Source organism: Xiphophorus couchianus, chromosome 9 (genome assembly GCF_001444195.1).
Source record: "Xiphophorus couchianus chromosome 9, X_couchianus-1.0, whole genome shotgun sequence".
Taxonomy (NCBI): Eukaryota; Metazoa; Chordata; class Actinopteri; order Cyprinodontiformes; family Poeciliidae; genus Xiphophorus; species Xiphophorus couchianus.
In genome coordinates, this window is record NC_040236.1 from 29,049,102 (window position 1) to 29,064,404 (window position 15,303).

The 15,303-nt window shown below is 35.7% G+C and overlaps 1 protein-coding gene across 3 annotated transcripts in view; it reads left to right on the plus strand.

The window, feature by feature from the left end:
- pde4ba (phosphodiesterase 4B, cAMP-specific a) overlaps positions 1-15,303 on the plus strand; it is a 153,054-nt gene that overhangs the window by 72,343 nt on the left and 65,408 nt on the right. The window contains exon 1 of one of the 3 annotated variants that reach the window (XM_028027428.1): positions 8,974-9,591. The exons of the other annotated variants lie outside the window; for them this stretch is intronic. Within the exon in view, the coding sequence (XP_027883229.1) occupies positions 9,491-9,591 (101 nt within the window). The 5' untranslated portion in view covers positions 8,974-9,490. Of the gene's footprint in view, positions 1-8,973; positions 9,592-15,303 lie in introns of those variants that run through there. 3 annotated transcript variants of the gene reach the window in all.

Below are 15,303 nucleotides of genomic sequence, written 5' to 3' on the forward strand. Positions count from 1 at the left end.
AATCTTTCCAAGCAAAAAAAAAAAAAACCTCATTATGGTTTTGTGGAAAACTGCTTTCACTAATGTTCTCTACCAAACCTCTGGGGCCTTCACAAAACAATTAAATTACACAAAAGTGAATCTAATTACTGATTAGGAGCTCAGAAAATTTGTTGCACAGAATTTTATTTAAAATGATCAGAGAAAGGTTGACTCAATAAAATCATATGTGGCATTTTGCAGATTTTATTTGTAAAATCTTACCTTGCTGGTAATGTATAGACAGCATTTATACATTAAGCTCATTCAGTAGTTCTTTTTCTCTAATTAATAACAAGACATTTTCTAGTAACAAGAAAAGGTCATTTAAAAAGCCACCAAGTTGACAAAAGTATTAATTCTGTTGTGGGAATAGCACATTGGTAAAAAAAAAAAAAAAAAGAAAAAGAAAATACTAAGACAACTGTAATAGGATCCTACAAGTCTGAGTTTTTTACCTGATAATTATCTTTTTATATCTGGAAGCTTGTTTTTCCTCCGGTGAACAATGTGGCAGGAGGGAAAACAAGAGTGTTAAAAAAGAGAGAGAATATATGCTGTGACTGAGGAAAGTCTGCCAGCTGCAGCATTTTATTAACCAGCCAGTGGGTAAACAACAGAAAGCCTTAAAGGCACATCTGTGTCGCTTCTATACTTTACTGATCTGGAGAACGTTTCATCTCAGCATTTCATTAGCAAGAAATGCTGATATAATCAAAAAACATGAGTTCAAATTCAAGCGGTTGTAGCTCTGCAAACAATGGATTCAAAACTAGTTTACCACATTTGATTCACCAGACATAAAGCACTACAATATGTAATTCATTTTAGCTTTTGGAATTAGCTGGCGGGTCTGACGTTCAATGTGTCACCTGTTACAACATTAGGAGCAGATTGATTTTGATAGCAGATCCTGCTTTTCAGAATAACATGTTCCATGTTAGATTTTCATCTGAACTGACAATCAAAGATGGACGTATTGACCTTTACTGTCAGTTTCTGTTTTCCAGAAAGACGTAAAATATTTAGAACTAACCTCTGAGAAAGGAATGTGTTAATTTTAGATAATACATTTACAGACTTAAGAAAAGGATAGAACTGCATCTGAAAAAAAAAAAAAAAATCCAGAACTCCATACAGAAAGACCCCAGGTTGGGATTCAAACGCAGGACCTTCTTGCTGCAAGGTAACATTGCTACAGGAAAAGGATCCCCAACCAAGTATTCAAGTGTACAGCACTTTTCAGTAGACTGACATTGTATATTAAGAATCTCTTATTTATTTATTGACTTATTTTTTGCTAATCATATCCCAGAAACTAATCTTTTAATCTCAATAAAATGAGTTTTATTTTTCAATAAATAATGGATCTAACATTTCAACAAGATAAACATTTACTTTTCTTTACTCTTCTAAAAGACACTTAAACATTTCAGTTGTTATTTACTTACTGTTATGTAATGCCCTGTTTTCAAGCTGCGATGCCTCTCTAAGACTGTTGCTGGCTGTATATGATGGTGAGGTGTTGTGCTTTAACACTGCTTATGATTCCCAATTCTGAGTTCCCCCCAGGTTATCATAACCTGAGTGCAGCTGACGTCAAGTACTTAATATTGCAGCCAGCCAGAGAAGCCCAACTCTGTAAAGGGATTAGGTTAATCACAGCGGGGAATGACTGCAGTGCCCTCTTTTCATCTGGGAGAATTAGTTTTATGGTGAAAGAGATAAAAATAGGAAGGGGAAGCTGTACTGTGGTTAAGACGGCAGGACAAATGTTATTGCATTTTAAATTCCCCCTTTATTTGATGATCGGGTCTATCAGCAATGCAACCTGGAAGAGGTCGTAATCTTCTCTTCAATCACGTCTGCTGCATTGCTTCTGTCCAGAGCGACTGGAAGCTTTCACAGATATGTCAATGGATTGATGAACGTGTGAGAGTGAAGCTCTTGCTGAAGCCAAAGCTCTCTGATCTTTGGGGGGTTTTCGTTTGTGCTTCTCTCTGCTCACACGTCCAGGTGAGGTTTCTGGGGAAACTGTAATTGCTTCAACCGTGATGTAGAAGGGGGAAAAAAACATGGCAGTGAACAAATTCAAACCTGGTCATTTTGAGAACCATAACAGAGAGTATCTGTATTGAAGTACTACACAACTGAACAGTCACTCTGCATAAACCTACATATATAAAGGGCATTTCTTATTGAGTGGTAGCTTCCTACCACACAGTCAGATGCATTTTGGAAATCGTTGTCACTTGAGTCACATTAACGTCTCTATTGTGTTGGATATTTTAAAAGTTTAGACATTCTCCATCTTCAGTTCAGTTCAATTAAAAGATGACTAAAATAAGTTCTGTTTTGTTCTGTTTAATGCTCCTTCATCTCAAGGAGCAACAAATGCTAATGCTATTAAGCTGCCATAATGGTATGGCTTCTGTCATTTCTTAGGTTTAAAAGTCTAAATAAATGATCTGAAGCCACATGCACAAAGAATGTCTGAATTCTTTGAGTGTGTGCACGATGAGAAAACATTGTTTGCACAAATAAATCCAGAAGTATGAGTATTGGAAATGAGTGTTTCTGAATGGATCCACACACATTTTCTTTGTACAGCCAACATGGAATTAAAGGCACTGGAGAGAAACATTGAGTCCTCCCTTGATCCGCCTCCACTCATGCAAACAGATGTAAGTATGTTCTTCAGGTGTCATTCTCCTGTGAATTACACATACTCTCATTGGAAGTTATTGAAGTGTGCCAGGAAAATAATGAGTCTGAGGGATCCCCAAGTTTGCATACGTTTATTGGCATAAATATAAATTCAGAGGGGCTTGTAGGATGCTCTGAAATTTTAGTTTACCCAGCAATAACTCAGACCAATCACATGCTGTGAAATAAGTCCATCAGGGGGGATTAATATTAGGGATTAATATAATGACAATAAATGAACACACACTTTAAGAAACTAGTCATCCTGAACTGTCAGCCTTCAATCCTTAACTGTTCTGTTTATTAGAAGAAATTCATCATGTGCTGAACCAGGCCACCTTGTTTCAATGTTGGGTAGCAGTATTTACCCTGAGGATAGAATAAAATGATGATGGTGCTCGTGTGACATGCTTTGTTGCTAGAAATCTCAGTTTGTTCAGGATCTGTTTGTTTCACACTCAGACTGCACATGATTCTTACAAAACTGCTGCTTATTCATCAGCCAAATCAGCTGATGAACCAGTTATCTTTTTTGTTGATCATCGACCTGCTTACTTTGTGCCATTTGCAATGTTGTCTAATAATGATCCAACATCCATCCATCCGTCCATTTTCTGTTCACCCTTGTCCCTAATGGGGTCGGGAGAGTTGCTGGTGCCTATCTCCAGCTACGTTCCAGGCGGGAGGGGGGGTACACCCTGGACAGGTCGCCAGTTTGTCGCAGGGCAACACAGAGACATACAGGACAAACAACCATTCACACACAACACACACCCCTAGGGAGAATTTAGATAGACCAATTAACCTAACAGTCATGTTTTTGGACTGTGGGAGGAAGCCGGAGTACCCGGAGAGAACCCACGCATGCACAGGGAGAAAATGCAAACTCCATGCAGAAAGACCCCGGCCGGGAATCGAACCCAGGACCTTCTTGCTGCAAGGCAACAGTGCTACCAACTGCGCCACTGTGCAGCCATGATCCAACATAATGTTAAAAAAAAAAAAAAAAAAAAAAAAAAATATGCAGAATATGCTTTTTGCAAAGAATGTATTTTTTTTTAACATCATGATCCAACATAATGTTAAAAATACATTCTTTGCAAAAGCATATTCTGCATTCTGTGTGCATGGTTTGAAATCTACTCATTTCATAGCACACATGGGGATGTATTAATTCATTAGTCTCATTTCTCTGGTGTAAATAATATTTGTTTTCATATTCTTAACAGTGTCCTCCATAGCACACGTGTCAAACTCCAGTTGTCAACGTCTGCTGCCCTGCAACTTTTAAACTCGACTTTGTGCCAACACACCTGAATGACATCAGTTTAACATAATAAAGTCATTCCTAGTACTCTGTGGTGCTGAGGAGGTAATTAAATCATTTTATTCATTCATGTTGGAGCTGGGAAACATTCAGAAGTTACAGGACTGCGCCCTCGATGACTGGAGTTTGACACCCTGCTCGACGACTGCATGTTTGAAATGAAATGGAGGGTACCCTGGACAATTGTTTCAGGAGGTACTAGTTTTTGCCTGTTTTCAAAATGCTCTAAATCTTACCTTAAGTGTCCAGACTTTCAGATTTGATTGTTTGGATATTTAATACACAAAGATTAATAAAAAATTAAGTCTGTGAAAAACTATTTAAGCCTCTGAAACCCCCTAAATCTAATAGAAAAATGGGGTAAAATCCTAATTTTGGTAAAATAAACTGAAATAGCAATTGGTTTTTCTATGCTAAATGCCTGAATGTAGAAGAGCTTTTTCATTTATTATAGCTCTTTTGACATGTAGCAGAGAATTTATGGTTACCTTACTAAAGCATAGTACTTGCCTATTTACAATATGTGACAAAAACCTTGATAAGATTGATTAGAGATTCATGTTAAAATAGATAAAGGTCTATGCTACAGAATCGGTCTTATATCTGGGAGTCAAATAACTTACATAGAAGTTGGACGATTTGATTGTCATATTGATCTATTTCTCCCCCATCAGCAAAAATATTTTTCGCCATTCCTGTCATCTTCTATTGTTTTTGATAAACTTATCTGTTTGTCAGCCTGCCCTTATGAACTGGAGCTCTCTGCCTTCCTTTATAAAGTTTATATTTAAACTGCTTTCAGGAAAACTGCTCACTGTTTGATCTTGATTTAATATGATTGTGTGTGTCTGTGTTTGTGTGTGTGAGGAAAGTGTTGAAATGAGAGGTGATACTGTGCCTGTCTGCTTGAGTCACAAGCAGCTGTGGTCCCGTTTGCTGCTGTTCTTCCTGTTTTAAGATAAGGATTATTTATTTGTGCGATGATAACAGTTGAGGTCAGCAGGCTAAGGCTGAACGACAAAGACTTGACAATATACATGCAAACATTTCATTATTCAATGTTCAAAATGAAACGCCATCAAAGTTCGAAATTAAAATAATGGTGAGTATGCAAGGTTAAATGGTGTTTGCATTGACTAAATGCATTTCGTACAACCCATTAAATTTTGGATGCCAGTTAAATTTAAAAGGGTTAATTGTGGCAACATTTTTCAATCTATACATTGCTGAGGTCTAATGATAGGCTTGTAGATTTTTGTATTGAGAACAGCTGCAGTGTAAAAGCTCAGTATTCAGAGCACACCATCCTTCTAATTGCTAATTATTATTTAGGCATGCAAGGCGTAAGCTTTCGATCACTTTCTACATAACCTCTCACCAGTGTTATCACTGCCATTTTAAGCCAGCAAAAACAACAAAGAATAGACCTGTGCTTACATTATGAGCAGTATATTTCATGTCACTTCTTGTAGATGTGAATTGAAGGTCTCAGTATGACAACTTCTGGAAATTATACTGATACAACACTGTCATCTTGTGGCCATTGCTGTTCACAAAACCTGCCTACTGCCAAGTTTATTTGTAGAATGAAATTGTGACATCTAGTGGTTATGAAAAGGACTTGCAGAAATGTTTTATATCTTGGGAGGGCCTTGGAGATTTCTGTTGTTGTTCAGGTATGAAAGTTGTCATGGTGTGAGCATACTTTCACGAGTTCTCCGCCCAATAGTGAAAAGGATGTTAACAACATCTAACCCAACAAATACTTAATCACTGACTAAAATTAGAAGTGGTATCTGAAGTAGTTTTGTTATGTTGTCAGGTTTGTGTATAGAGCGTGACAACTGCCTTGGCATGATGTTTATACTAGAGGGTGAACAACTGAAACTAAACAGAGTCAAGTTGCTTAGCATTGCAGGCTTACTTGGCCTCCATGTTATGATAGAGGTGGCTAATATAAATGTTCAGCTATTTATTTATTTAATTTATTTTATCCCTGCAGGAACCTCCTGTTACCCTTTTCACTCATAGAAAGCTTTGGGTTTGCTTTTGCTGTTTTTATATTTGTTTTCTGATTGTTTGAAAAGAACTTAACAATTCTATTAATATCACTAATGTAATTATTCTACATTTTTCAGTGATTAATTTTAAGATGGAAAATTTGTTATGGCCAAGTTAAATATTTCCTCAATCAAAATGAAAAATCTGCATATTACAGTTTATATATACAGATTGTTTGAAATTTTATTTATTTTAATTATTTAAATATATTTTGTGATGTATTTGGTCAATATTGTTTAGGGGGTGATTTATAATTTTAGTCGTATCAGAGATTATAATCTGTCTTTCCATGAGAGTAAAATGCCTCATAAAGAGAACTGGAGCTATAATAAATGGAAATAGGTTTTGATAAAATAATTTGAGATAATTAATGATTTAATTGAACAACAATATTTAAGTAGTTTTAAATTATGTAATGCATAGGAACCTTACTACTGAAAGACATTTCTTATGTCAGAAATAATACATCTAAAAGCTCATCTGAAAAGTCAAAAATGATCAAATGTCTGGTATTTTTAAGATCAAGCCTCGATATCATAGAATATTCAAGAGTGCAGCATTTAGCTCAAACATTTATCTACAAAATGTTTAACCACAAATGGTCATCACAACCACAAGAACTGTGTTTAGAAAAAGAAAAAGCCGCAAAATGATTGCTAACGAAGAAACTATTGAACTTCCAGGAAGTCTTTATCCTCCAGGGCTGCCATAAGTGCTGCATAAGAACACAAAAAATATAAGTAAATAAGTGAAGTGAAATGCTTTCTATATGTTCTCTACCTTGGGATAATCTTTCAGACATTAATGGGAGGTGTCTATTCTTTGTTTCACACAGTATGCAGAATGCCCTGTGGCTACCATATCTTCTTCCTATCTTGTTTGAGTGTATTTACAAGCAGCAGGTTGAGGTGCCTTGTACATAGTGGCTATTCAGGTTTCAGTCTCTGCGATTGGACTCCTCCCATTGTGTGGTTGTCTGAGTACCAGTCTAATGTGTCATCCATCTGAGTCATTCTTAGTTAAGTGATGTGGCAGCTTGCTTGTCCTGTCGTGTTGTTGGTTTTGAGAAACACCTGGGGTTGTTACTCAGGATGGTTTTCCTACGGAGCTTAATTACCTCCTCTTGAAAGATGTGAAACGTAAAACCCTTTCTCATTCAACCAGTGACACATTTTATTTGAGATAAGAATTTGAATTTATGAGTCCTGCTCATGCTCGCTCTGCTGCAGAAAGGTTAAGCTTGAGGAGCCTGCAAACTGAATATCAATATTATGACTCCATCCGACATTACCTCATGTATTTTATTAGATCCATAGAAACCGATAGAGTTAAGTACATATCACTTGAAAAAGCTGAATTACATTCAGTGCTTACCCTGTAATTTACATAGCTGTAACCTGTTGAGATGAAGGGGCTTCTTATTCCCAAAGTAGACTGTGGAGAACAAAATGATTTAGAATGAGATTACAATTTAGCATTCATTTTTAATATTAGTTTGAAAGATAAAAAAGAAAATGAGAATCGAAGTTCCAAAATTTAACCTATTGCTTTGAACCCAGTGGTCACAACTGTTTGAATAAACAACAGGGTAATAAAAAAAGTTTTCTCCCTCACTTTTAGAATCTTGAAGCAGTTTCTCCACTTGCTCAATTATTCAGGTGCCTATGAGTCAGCGTTCAGGTTAATATTTTATACGATCTGCTTTTCTTTTTTTTTTTTTTTATTGTATGCAGATGATGACAGATTTTTGTCTGACACAATGATGTGAATAAAATAAAATAAATATGAAGTAAAGGTTTAGAAATGATTTATTTTGCATGTTTAATTTTTTATGTTGGAAATTATGAGCTCTATATATTGCAATCAAAACTGACAGAAAGGAGATTTGTGGCTCTTTGATTTTTCTATTTAAGCTTTACTGTGATTATAAAATGTTTTATTAGCATATTTTGTCATGTGCTGCTATTTATCACAAGTGTACTTCTCATAAACTGAGGTCTTGTTGGTTTCCGTACCCTTTCATGTGAACAGGCACTGCGGCCCCCTGAGATGATACCAGATGCCACCTAGTTTTCACACAGACTGACATTTAAGGAGGACTTGCTTGTTAATACCAACCTCCCTGTTTGGATCCTGGAATAAAACAAAATAAATTTGATAACATTTTTATTTTTATTGTAAAATATATATTTAGTAAAGTAAGCAATTAATGCTTGCAAATTTTGACATTACTGTAAGTATTAAGAAGCTTTTTATTTAACTGCTGACATTATACTAACAATTTGTCAAAGTCTACTCAAAACAAAGTATTTGCACACTGACATGGCTTTATAAGACAGTGGGAATAACCTGAGCCTGATTTCTATTTTTTTATCAAAACAAACAAAAATAATCTGAAGCTATTAAGCCACGTTTTACAAAACAAATCATAAACTATCCCTTACAATTCAAATGATTATTCATAAATTACTGCCAAAAATGTTTTATCTACAATGTTCTGTCGTAAGAAACAATCCCATTTTGTACTCAATGTACTGTTCAGCAGACTATTTTAGTCCTTTGAGAAGCAATTTTATGGAAAATTAACTCTCATCTCACCACAGTTTGGTCAGTTCATGTTTTGACTAGCTCTTTGTTTGCTTCTTTATGATTCTGTGTGTACTACATTGATACAGGATTAATTAAAGGCTGTCAGCAGTGGATGAGTTATGACTCCTCTCCAGCAACTCCACTCCACAATTTAAAGCTTCCTGCTAAACTCTATTGGTCGCCTGAAGGGAACAGAGCTCCCCATAGACACACAGACACACACACACACCAACACACCCCCACAAACACACACACAGCATGGGGAGGAAGTAAAGTCTGTGATGAGAAGAGTCCGTAAAGAGAGCTCGGAGAGAGAGAGAGAGGAGTGTGACCAAATGTAAAACGGGATGAAAGAGTTCCGTGATGTGACGTGTGGACTGCTGCTGACATTGTTGTTGTGTGTAACAGGGGATTGAGTGTGTGGAGAAGATGTACGGACACCTATTTGCTGCATGTTTAGCACCACGGACAGTGTGGCCAATGGATGATCTGCTGAGAAACTTTTCTTTTACAAAGGGTTTATAGGTAACAGTTGTGTGAATGTCACGGAGCATGCCTGAGTCACGTATTACTGGACTCAATGAGTTTTTTTAGCACAGACATCAGAGTTGTGTATCCACGACTCTACTTTGCAGTTATCGCTACTGGGACTGTGTGTGGGAGAGTGTGTGACATTTGATAGCTTGATATGTTTGGGATGCTTTAGGATTAGTTTGAGATGTTTTTGGTTACAAATGTGATGATATGTGCAGGGTAGTGTGTGCATGAGTGTGTGCTTGTGACGGGGAAATGTACCGGCGTTCACCCTGTGCCAGAGGAAGAGTTCATTTTGACTTCAGTGAGGAGGTCATCAGAAAACTTCACGCCGCCAATCACAGCCATCCTCACAGGTTAGAACTTGGTTCACACATGTATAGACTTCCATGCATTATCATGCTTTTGTTGATGTTCATTTGGGGAGTTTTGTTTTTTTATGGCTTCTAAATCCTTTAATAGTTCTGCTCGAACATACTTCAAATTTTCTCCTTCATTGAAGCACTTACTGGTTTGTTTCATATCTGTATCTCTCAGTCAGTGTTTTAAAATGCCTGTTACTTCCTTTTTCTATGTCATTAAACAATGCATTTATGTATTTCACACCATCACTAACCACAGTCTGCTGATATGTGGTTAAATGCACCCTAATGCAGTTTTCATGAGAAAAGCATCAAGTACTAGCTGACATGTTTCTGCGTGCAGCAATTTTTGCAGAGGAATGTATCAAACCGTTTCTGTGCAGTGAAGAGAGTCAAGTTGCTAGCCATGCAAATTACTCTGGAAGTGTTTCAAGGATTTGTTTATTATCATGGCATTTTTTTTTAGCTGTCGTGTAAATATAGCCTCATCTCTTTGGCACACTGGTGACCAAATGACCTGGAGGATGTAAACACAAAAAAGAAGAACAAATGATGACATTGAAGAGTCTGTGACGCTTTAGGCATTAGCAGCTTCTGTATATTTGACATAGTTGCAATGCAGGCTTTCTAGTCTGCCTTCCTTAATTGTTTTTTTTTTTCTGAACCCTTTTGCCCCAGACCTTAAAAGGGAGAATGCTTGTATTTATGGTTTGTGCTAGTTGGTCAAAGTTTGTGAAGCAAAACGTTTTTTTTTATTTGTTTTTAACAGATTTTATAGTTTTGCTATAATAAAATAAAACACTGATTTGAGCATTTTGTCATGTTGGAACCACAAACTTGAATGAAATTTAGGTAGTGGTTGTTTATGAGCTGTGAATGTACTATAAGTATGCAGCAATCTTTATTGGAGGAATCAAAAACCAAAACTTGTCTCAATGTTTAAATTCCTCTTTAACCGAGCTGGAGGGCAGATTTGTCCACAAGTTGCAGCAACAAAACCTCATTCAAGCACAACTCCAAACTTTGCTAGTAATAGTTGTGATATTTCTGTACAGCAGTTCTCAGAGGGTTAGGATCTTGACTAAATTACTAAATGACATGATGGGATAATGATGTTGTGGCCTAGATTTAATCTTAGAATGAGAAGAGCTTTGTTGAATTTTAGCTAACATGCAGTGGTAAGATTTATTTATTTACTTATTTATTACTCATTTTGTTTTGTATTGATACAATGGTTAATATCAAATCTATTGACTTTGATTATAGTTCAATCAAAGTCAATTGATTCAAAGTACGGTACTTTGCTGGTGATGTACTATCCAGCTTATAGTTCTACATTGTATAAATTGTGTATGTTTATTTGTGTCTGATTTGTGACTTTTTTCCTGATTATTTGCAATACTTTTCAAAACATATTTCTCTGATTTTAATTCAGCTGAATGTGTTTAAATTTGGTTATTTGAATTAAAACAGCTTGTAAAACATAGGAATTGGTTCTCTTGTAGTACAGTTGGAAGTTTTACTATACATAAAAAAATATTTAAATATTATATGAGCATTTTAGTAAAAGCCTGGGTTTAGTAAGTAATGATGCAGCTCAGGAAGCCAGAAACGGGAACTGATTCATGTTGACTCCATCAGGGCAGAAATAAACCAAGAGAAAAACTAGGCTGGGTTTCACCCCAAGAGGACTATAGGTATTCTAGCTCAGATAGCACATGAATAGGGGAAAAGCTGAACAAGCAGTGACCATATATAGACTTAACATAATTAAAGGTAGATTTTTGTAAAACTGTAAATATTTTCTGCAAGATTACTGAAAGGACCTTAATTTGAATGAAATACGACAAAACTTTCTTTTGCCTTTTTTAAGAACTGGATATCAGTTCATAAAGATTTCCTGCGTATACACACAAAATACTTAGGGAGTGTGTCTGTCTTTTAAAGTCATAACGCTAAATTTAGTATGTATTCATGAATGTCTGAAGGTGTTGGGCTAAGGAGACGTTAATCCTCCACCTCTGTTTGGGTTGGTTCCACCTCTGTGACTGAGGATTTCCTGTGGAAAGTACTGGCCTCTACTGCAGAAAAGAGAAGTACACACATGCTATATTGTGCTCTCCTGCATATCTTAAATATCAGAGAAGCTTATGACCACTTGAGATTTCTGAATACACCAGGGATACTCCCTTATTTGACAATTTGCTCTGTGAATATATGAGGTTTTGTTAGTTTATGACATATTTGCACATTGCTCTTTTTGAATGCATTAGTCTGCATAGTGTATATATCCCAGACATTGTTTCTCACACTTCCCACCAGGACAGTTAATCTCTTAGAGAGGCAGGATAAACCAAATATTTGTGATCAGTGACCCGGATTCATATAGAATAATTCCAAAGGTTTTGTTATGTTTAGTAGTTTATGAATGACTTAATTATTACCCTATGTCACTGCTGAGCAGTCCATTACAGTGAAGGATAATTGGATGATGCTACAATGTGTTCTGGCTTTGTAAATTTGAAGTTCTATCTCTGTAAATGTGAGGATAAAAACACAATTACATGTGATGCGGTTTTACAAATCACTCCACAGAAGACCTTCTGGTTTAATTTTTTGAGTAAGAGCTTCAAGACTCACAGCCTAAAATATATATTTCACACAGAGTCTGCACTGGAACTGGGAACATTTTAAAGCAGAGATCTTTACAGTGTGGTGACCCATTTCTCTTTCATGGTAGGACTTTGAATAGTGTTTTGTGCTTGCTTGCCCGTGGGTAGAGAGAAGCTATGTATTGAATTGTTTTGTGGTTTAGCTTTATGTTATTTGCTGCAGCCTTCGCTCACCATTTGACAAGTTTGTTAAGCAGAGTTATAAACAAAAATACATTGAGCAGTCACAGAGCTGCTGTGGTTATGTGGTGTGGGATTCAGATTGTGTTTGTGAATGACTAAAGCTGAAATTAGGTGCTGCTCCACGCCAGTGAGTTTGATGATGATTGTGATTTCAATTAAGATAATGAGTTGAAAATTACAAGCAATACTACAGGAAGTTGAGAAGGTCAGTGGTAAATATTGTGGGTGCCTCTGATAATGAGGATGGTTTTTTGAGTAGGAGGTTAGTGGTTTTCAGGATGTTACCATTGGAGTTATAGAAACATTTGGAGCCTTTTCTTAAAATTAATCTTCCATTTCTAGAAGTGGACCATTGAATAGTGTAGACCCACTTTTGAAGCTCCATAAAGTCTGGGTAAATTATTACAACTATCTATAATCTGGTTTTGTCAAATTAAAACGATGACTAAGTGAGTAAAATAAAATAGGAAAATGGGCATTCTCTGGTTCTCTGAGCTGAAATGTAGCTTAGCTGTCATCTTCTAAAATTCCAGCCTTATTTATAGATTGACTTACAAAATTATCAAATATTTTTTTATTGCACAGATGAAAATCTTCACAACATTTTATAATGATGAAGACAGAAAATGTAGCTGGCTAGTCTTCAAATGCTAAGCTAGCTGCTTAGCTAGCTAGTTTGATGCCAATGCATAGCAGTCTGATTAAAAAATAAACAAACAAAAAAAACAAAACATCATTTGTATGACCCCAAATAATTAGTACTGTAATTATATGAGGTCAAAAATATAAAAAACATTACAGGTGCTCTGTAATGTTTTTTTTTTTTTTTTTTGAGTCGATAGTGGGTCATAATCTGGATGGGACAAAATAACACCAAAAAGGATCACAAAGAGCAATCCTGACCAAATAAGCAGTTTTACCAACACAAATTTTCCTACCTTGCAATTATTATACTGAGCTACATTCATATATTCAGTGTTACTATTAAATGTGGAAAGCACAAACAATAAAACAATGAATAACCAAATCATTTTGTCATTTAAAACTCTAATGTTACAACTTCTGTGTATGCAGTCCAGAGGTTTTATTTGAGCTAATATTTTAAATTGTTAGAAGATGCACTTGACAAGTTGTGGCTTCTTTGACCGCGAGGAAAAGCATTTGTTCTAATTTAAATTAAAAAAAATTTCTACTTACTCTGAGGCATAAATGAAAAAAAACACATGAAAAATTGAGAACAAAATATAGATGTAGAGGAATAGAAATTTCTGACAAGACTAACAATGCTTTTCAGTTGTTGACCTTTGTGAGAATTACTGTATAGTCACTTCCCCAAGCTATCAATGGCTCTAAAGTCTAATAGATTCTAACGTTTCCACCTTTGAAACAACAAAATAGCTGTGTAAATAAAGTACTCAGACTATTCAGTTAAACATGGTTGATGACATACACAACATCAACTACCAGCATAGATTTATCACACACAAGTGCTTAGCACACGACATATTGTAAAAGTTATGTGTTTGTTTGACAGGAAGGAGGAACCATGACTTTGGATAGCTTACTTGGGAATGCACTGGCATTATTGAGATGCAACACTGCTGTTTCCCATCTTGATAAAATGTTTGGAGCAAAAATATTTTCTTCCTCTGTATTCTCTGTCACTGTCTGGTATGATTATTTTACAGAAAACAGTCTTATTACTATTTGTAATGTAGCAGTTTATTTAATTTCCTCTTTTCACTTCAAATTTTTTATGTCAACGTGTGTTCATAACCTTTATCATAACTCATTTTGCCACCACCATTGCTCTGTGCTTCCTCATGTGAGCTCTGTGCTCACATGAGGAGGAGCTGAGTATTTAGACTGTAAATGATTGTGAATGAGAGCATTTCCTGGATGACTTTGTACATTAACGTGCAAGTATAAAGACAGTGATTGCGTCAATGGCCTCATTTCTATGATTAAATTGTGTATCTAGTTGAAGTCCAGTTCTTTTCTATTTCTGGCCACAGAGGATGAAAGGTTGAAGGAGATATTTGAATTTATTTGTCAAAGTTTACTGCTAAGACTGCCAGTGACTGTAAATGTGCTAATAAAATGGATCCCATATTTGTTGGTATTTAGTAATTGCATCACAATTGACCAGAACAACAGAAAAAACTAATTTTGGGTTACAGTGTGAATAAAAAAACATTTAAGAAATTAGCGTTCTGCTGAATCAATCTCTCTAAAGTGCAGCAGCAAGCTGGGGAACCACCAGAGCAACAAAAACTAGCTTTTGGTATATTTATGATACTGGTTCAGATTGTTAACATAAAAGATCATTTTTAGAGAGAAAACACACAAAAGAAATCACCACTCCAGCCAGCCCAAAGTCTCTGTTTAGATTAAACTTATTTATAATACAAACAACTGCATTAGGAAGCAAAATATGTCTATTAGTGGTGACATATTTATTTAGCTCATTTAATAAACCTGATGTTGGTTTTACAGTAAAAGTTCAAACACTAAGAATATGCTGCTTCTCGCTGCTTATTGGACTTTCAGTTGAAATCTCTCTTTAACCTTTTTTCTAACTATATTATATGCACATGTAAAATTTTCAGATGCACTCATCTTATGAAGCAGCATCAACATTTACATAGAGAAAAATCTTAGGGCTTTACTTCAGTCCTATAATTGTTGTTTGTTGTGACAAATTGCAAATCTTGCAACATTTCTCTAAAGTCTTAAATTTTTCAAGTTAGACTCTGTGGATTTCAAGTAGAAATGGTCAGCATCAGGTTGTGTACTCTGCTTCTGGCAATTACCCCAATTTATGTGACATATATTTGCCAGAGATTTATGG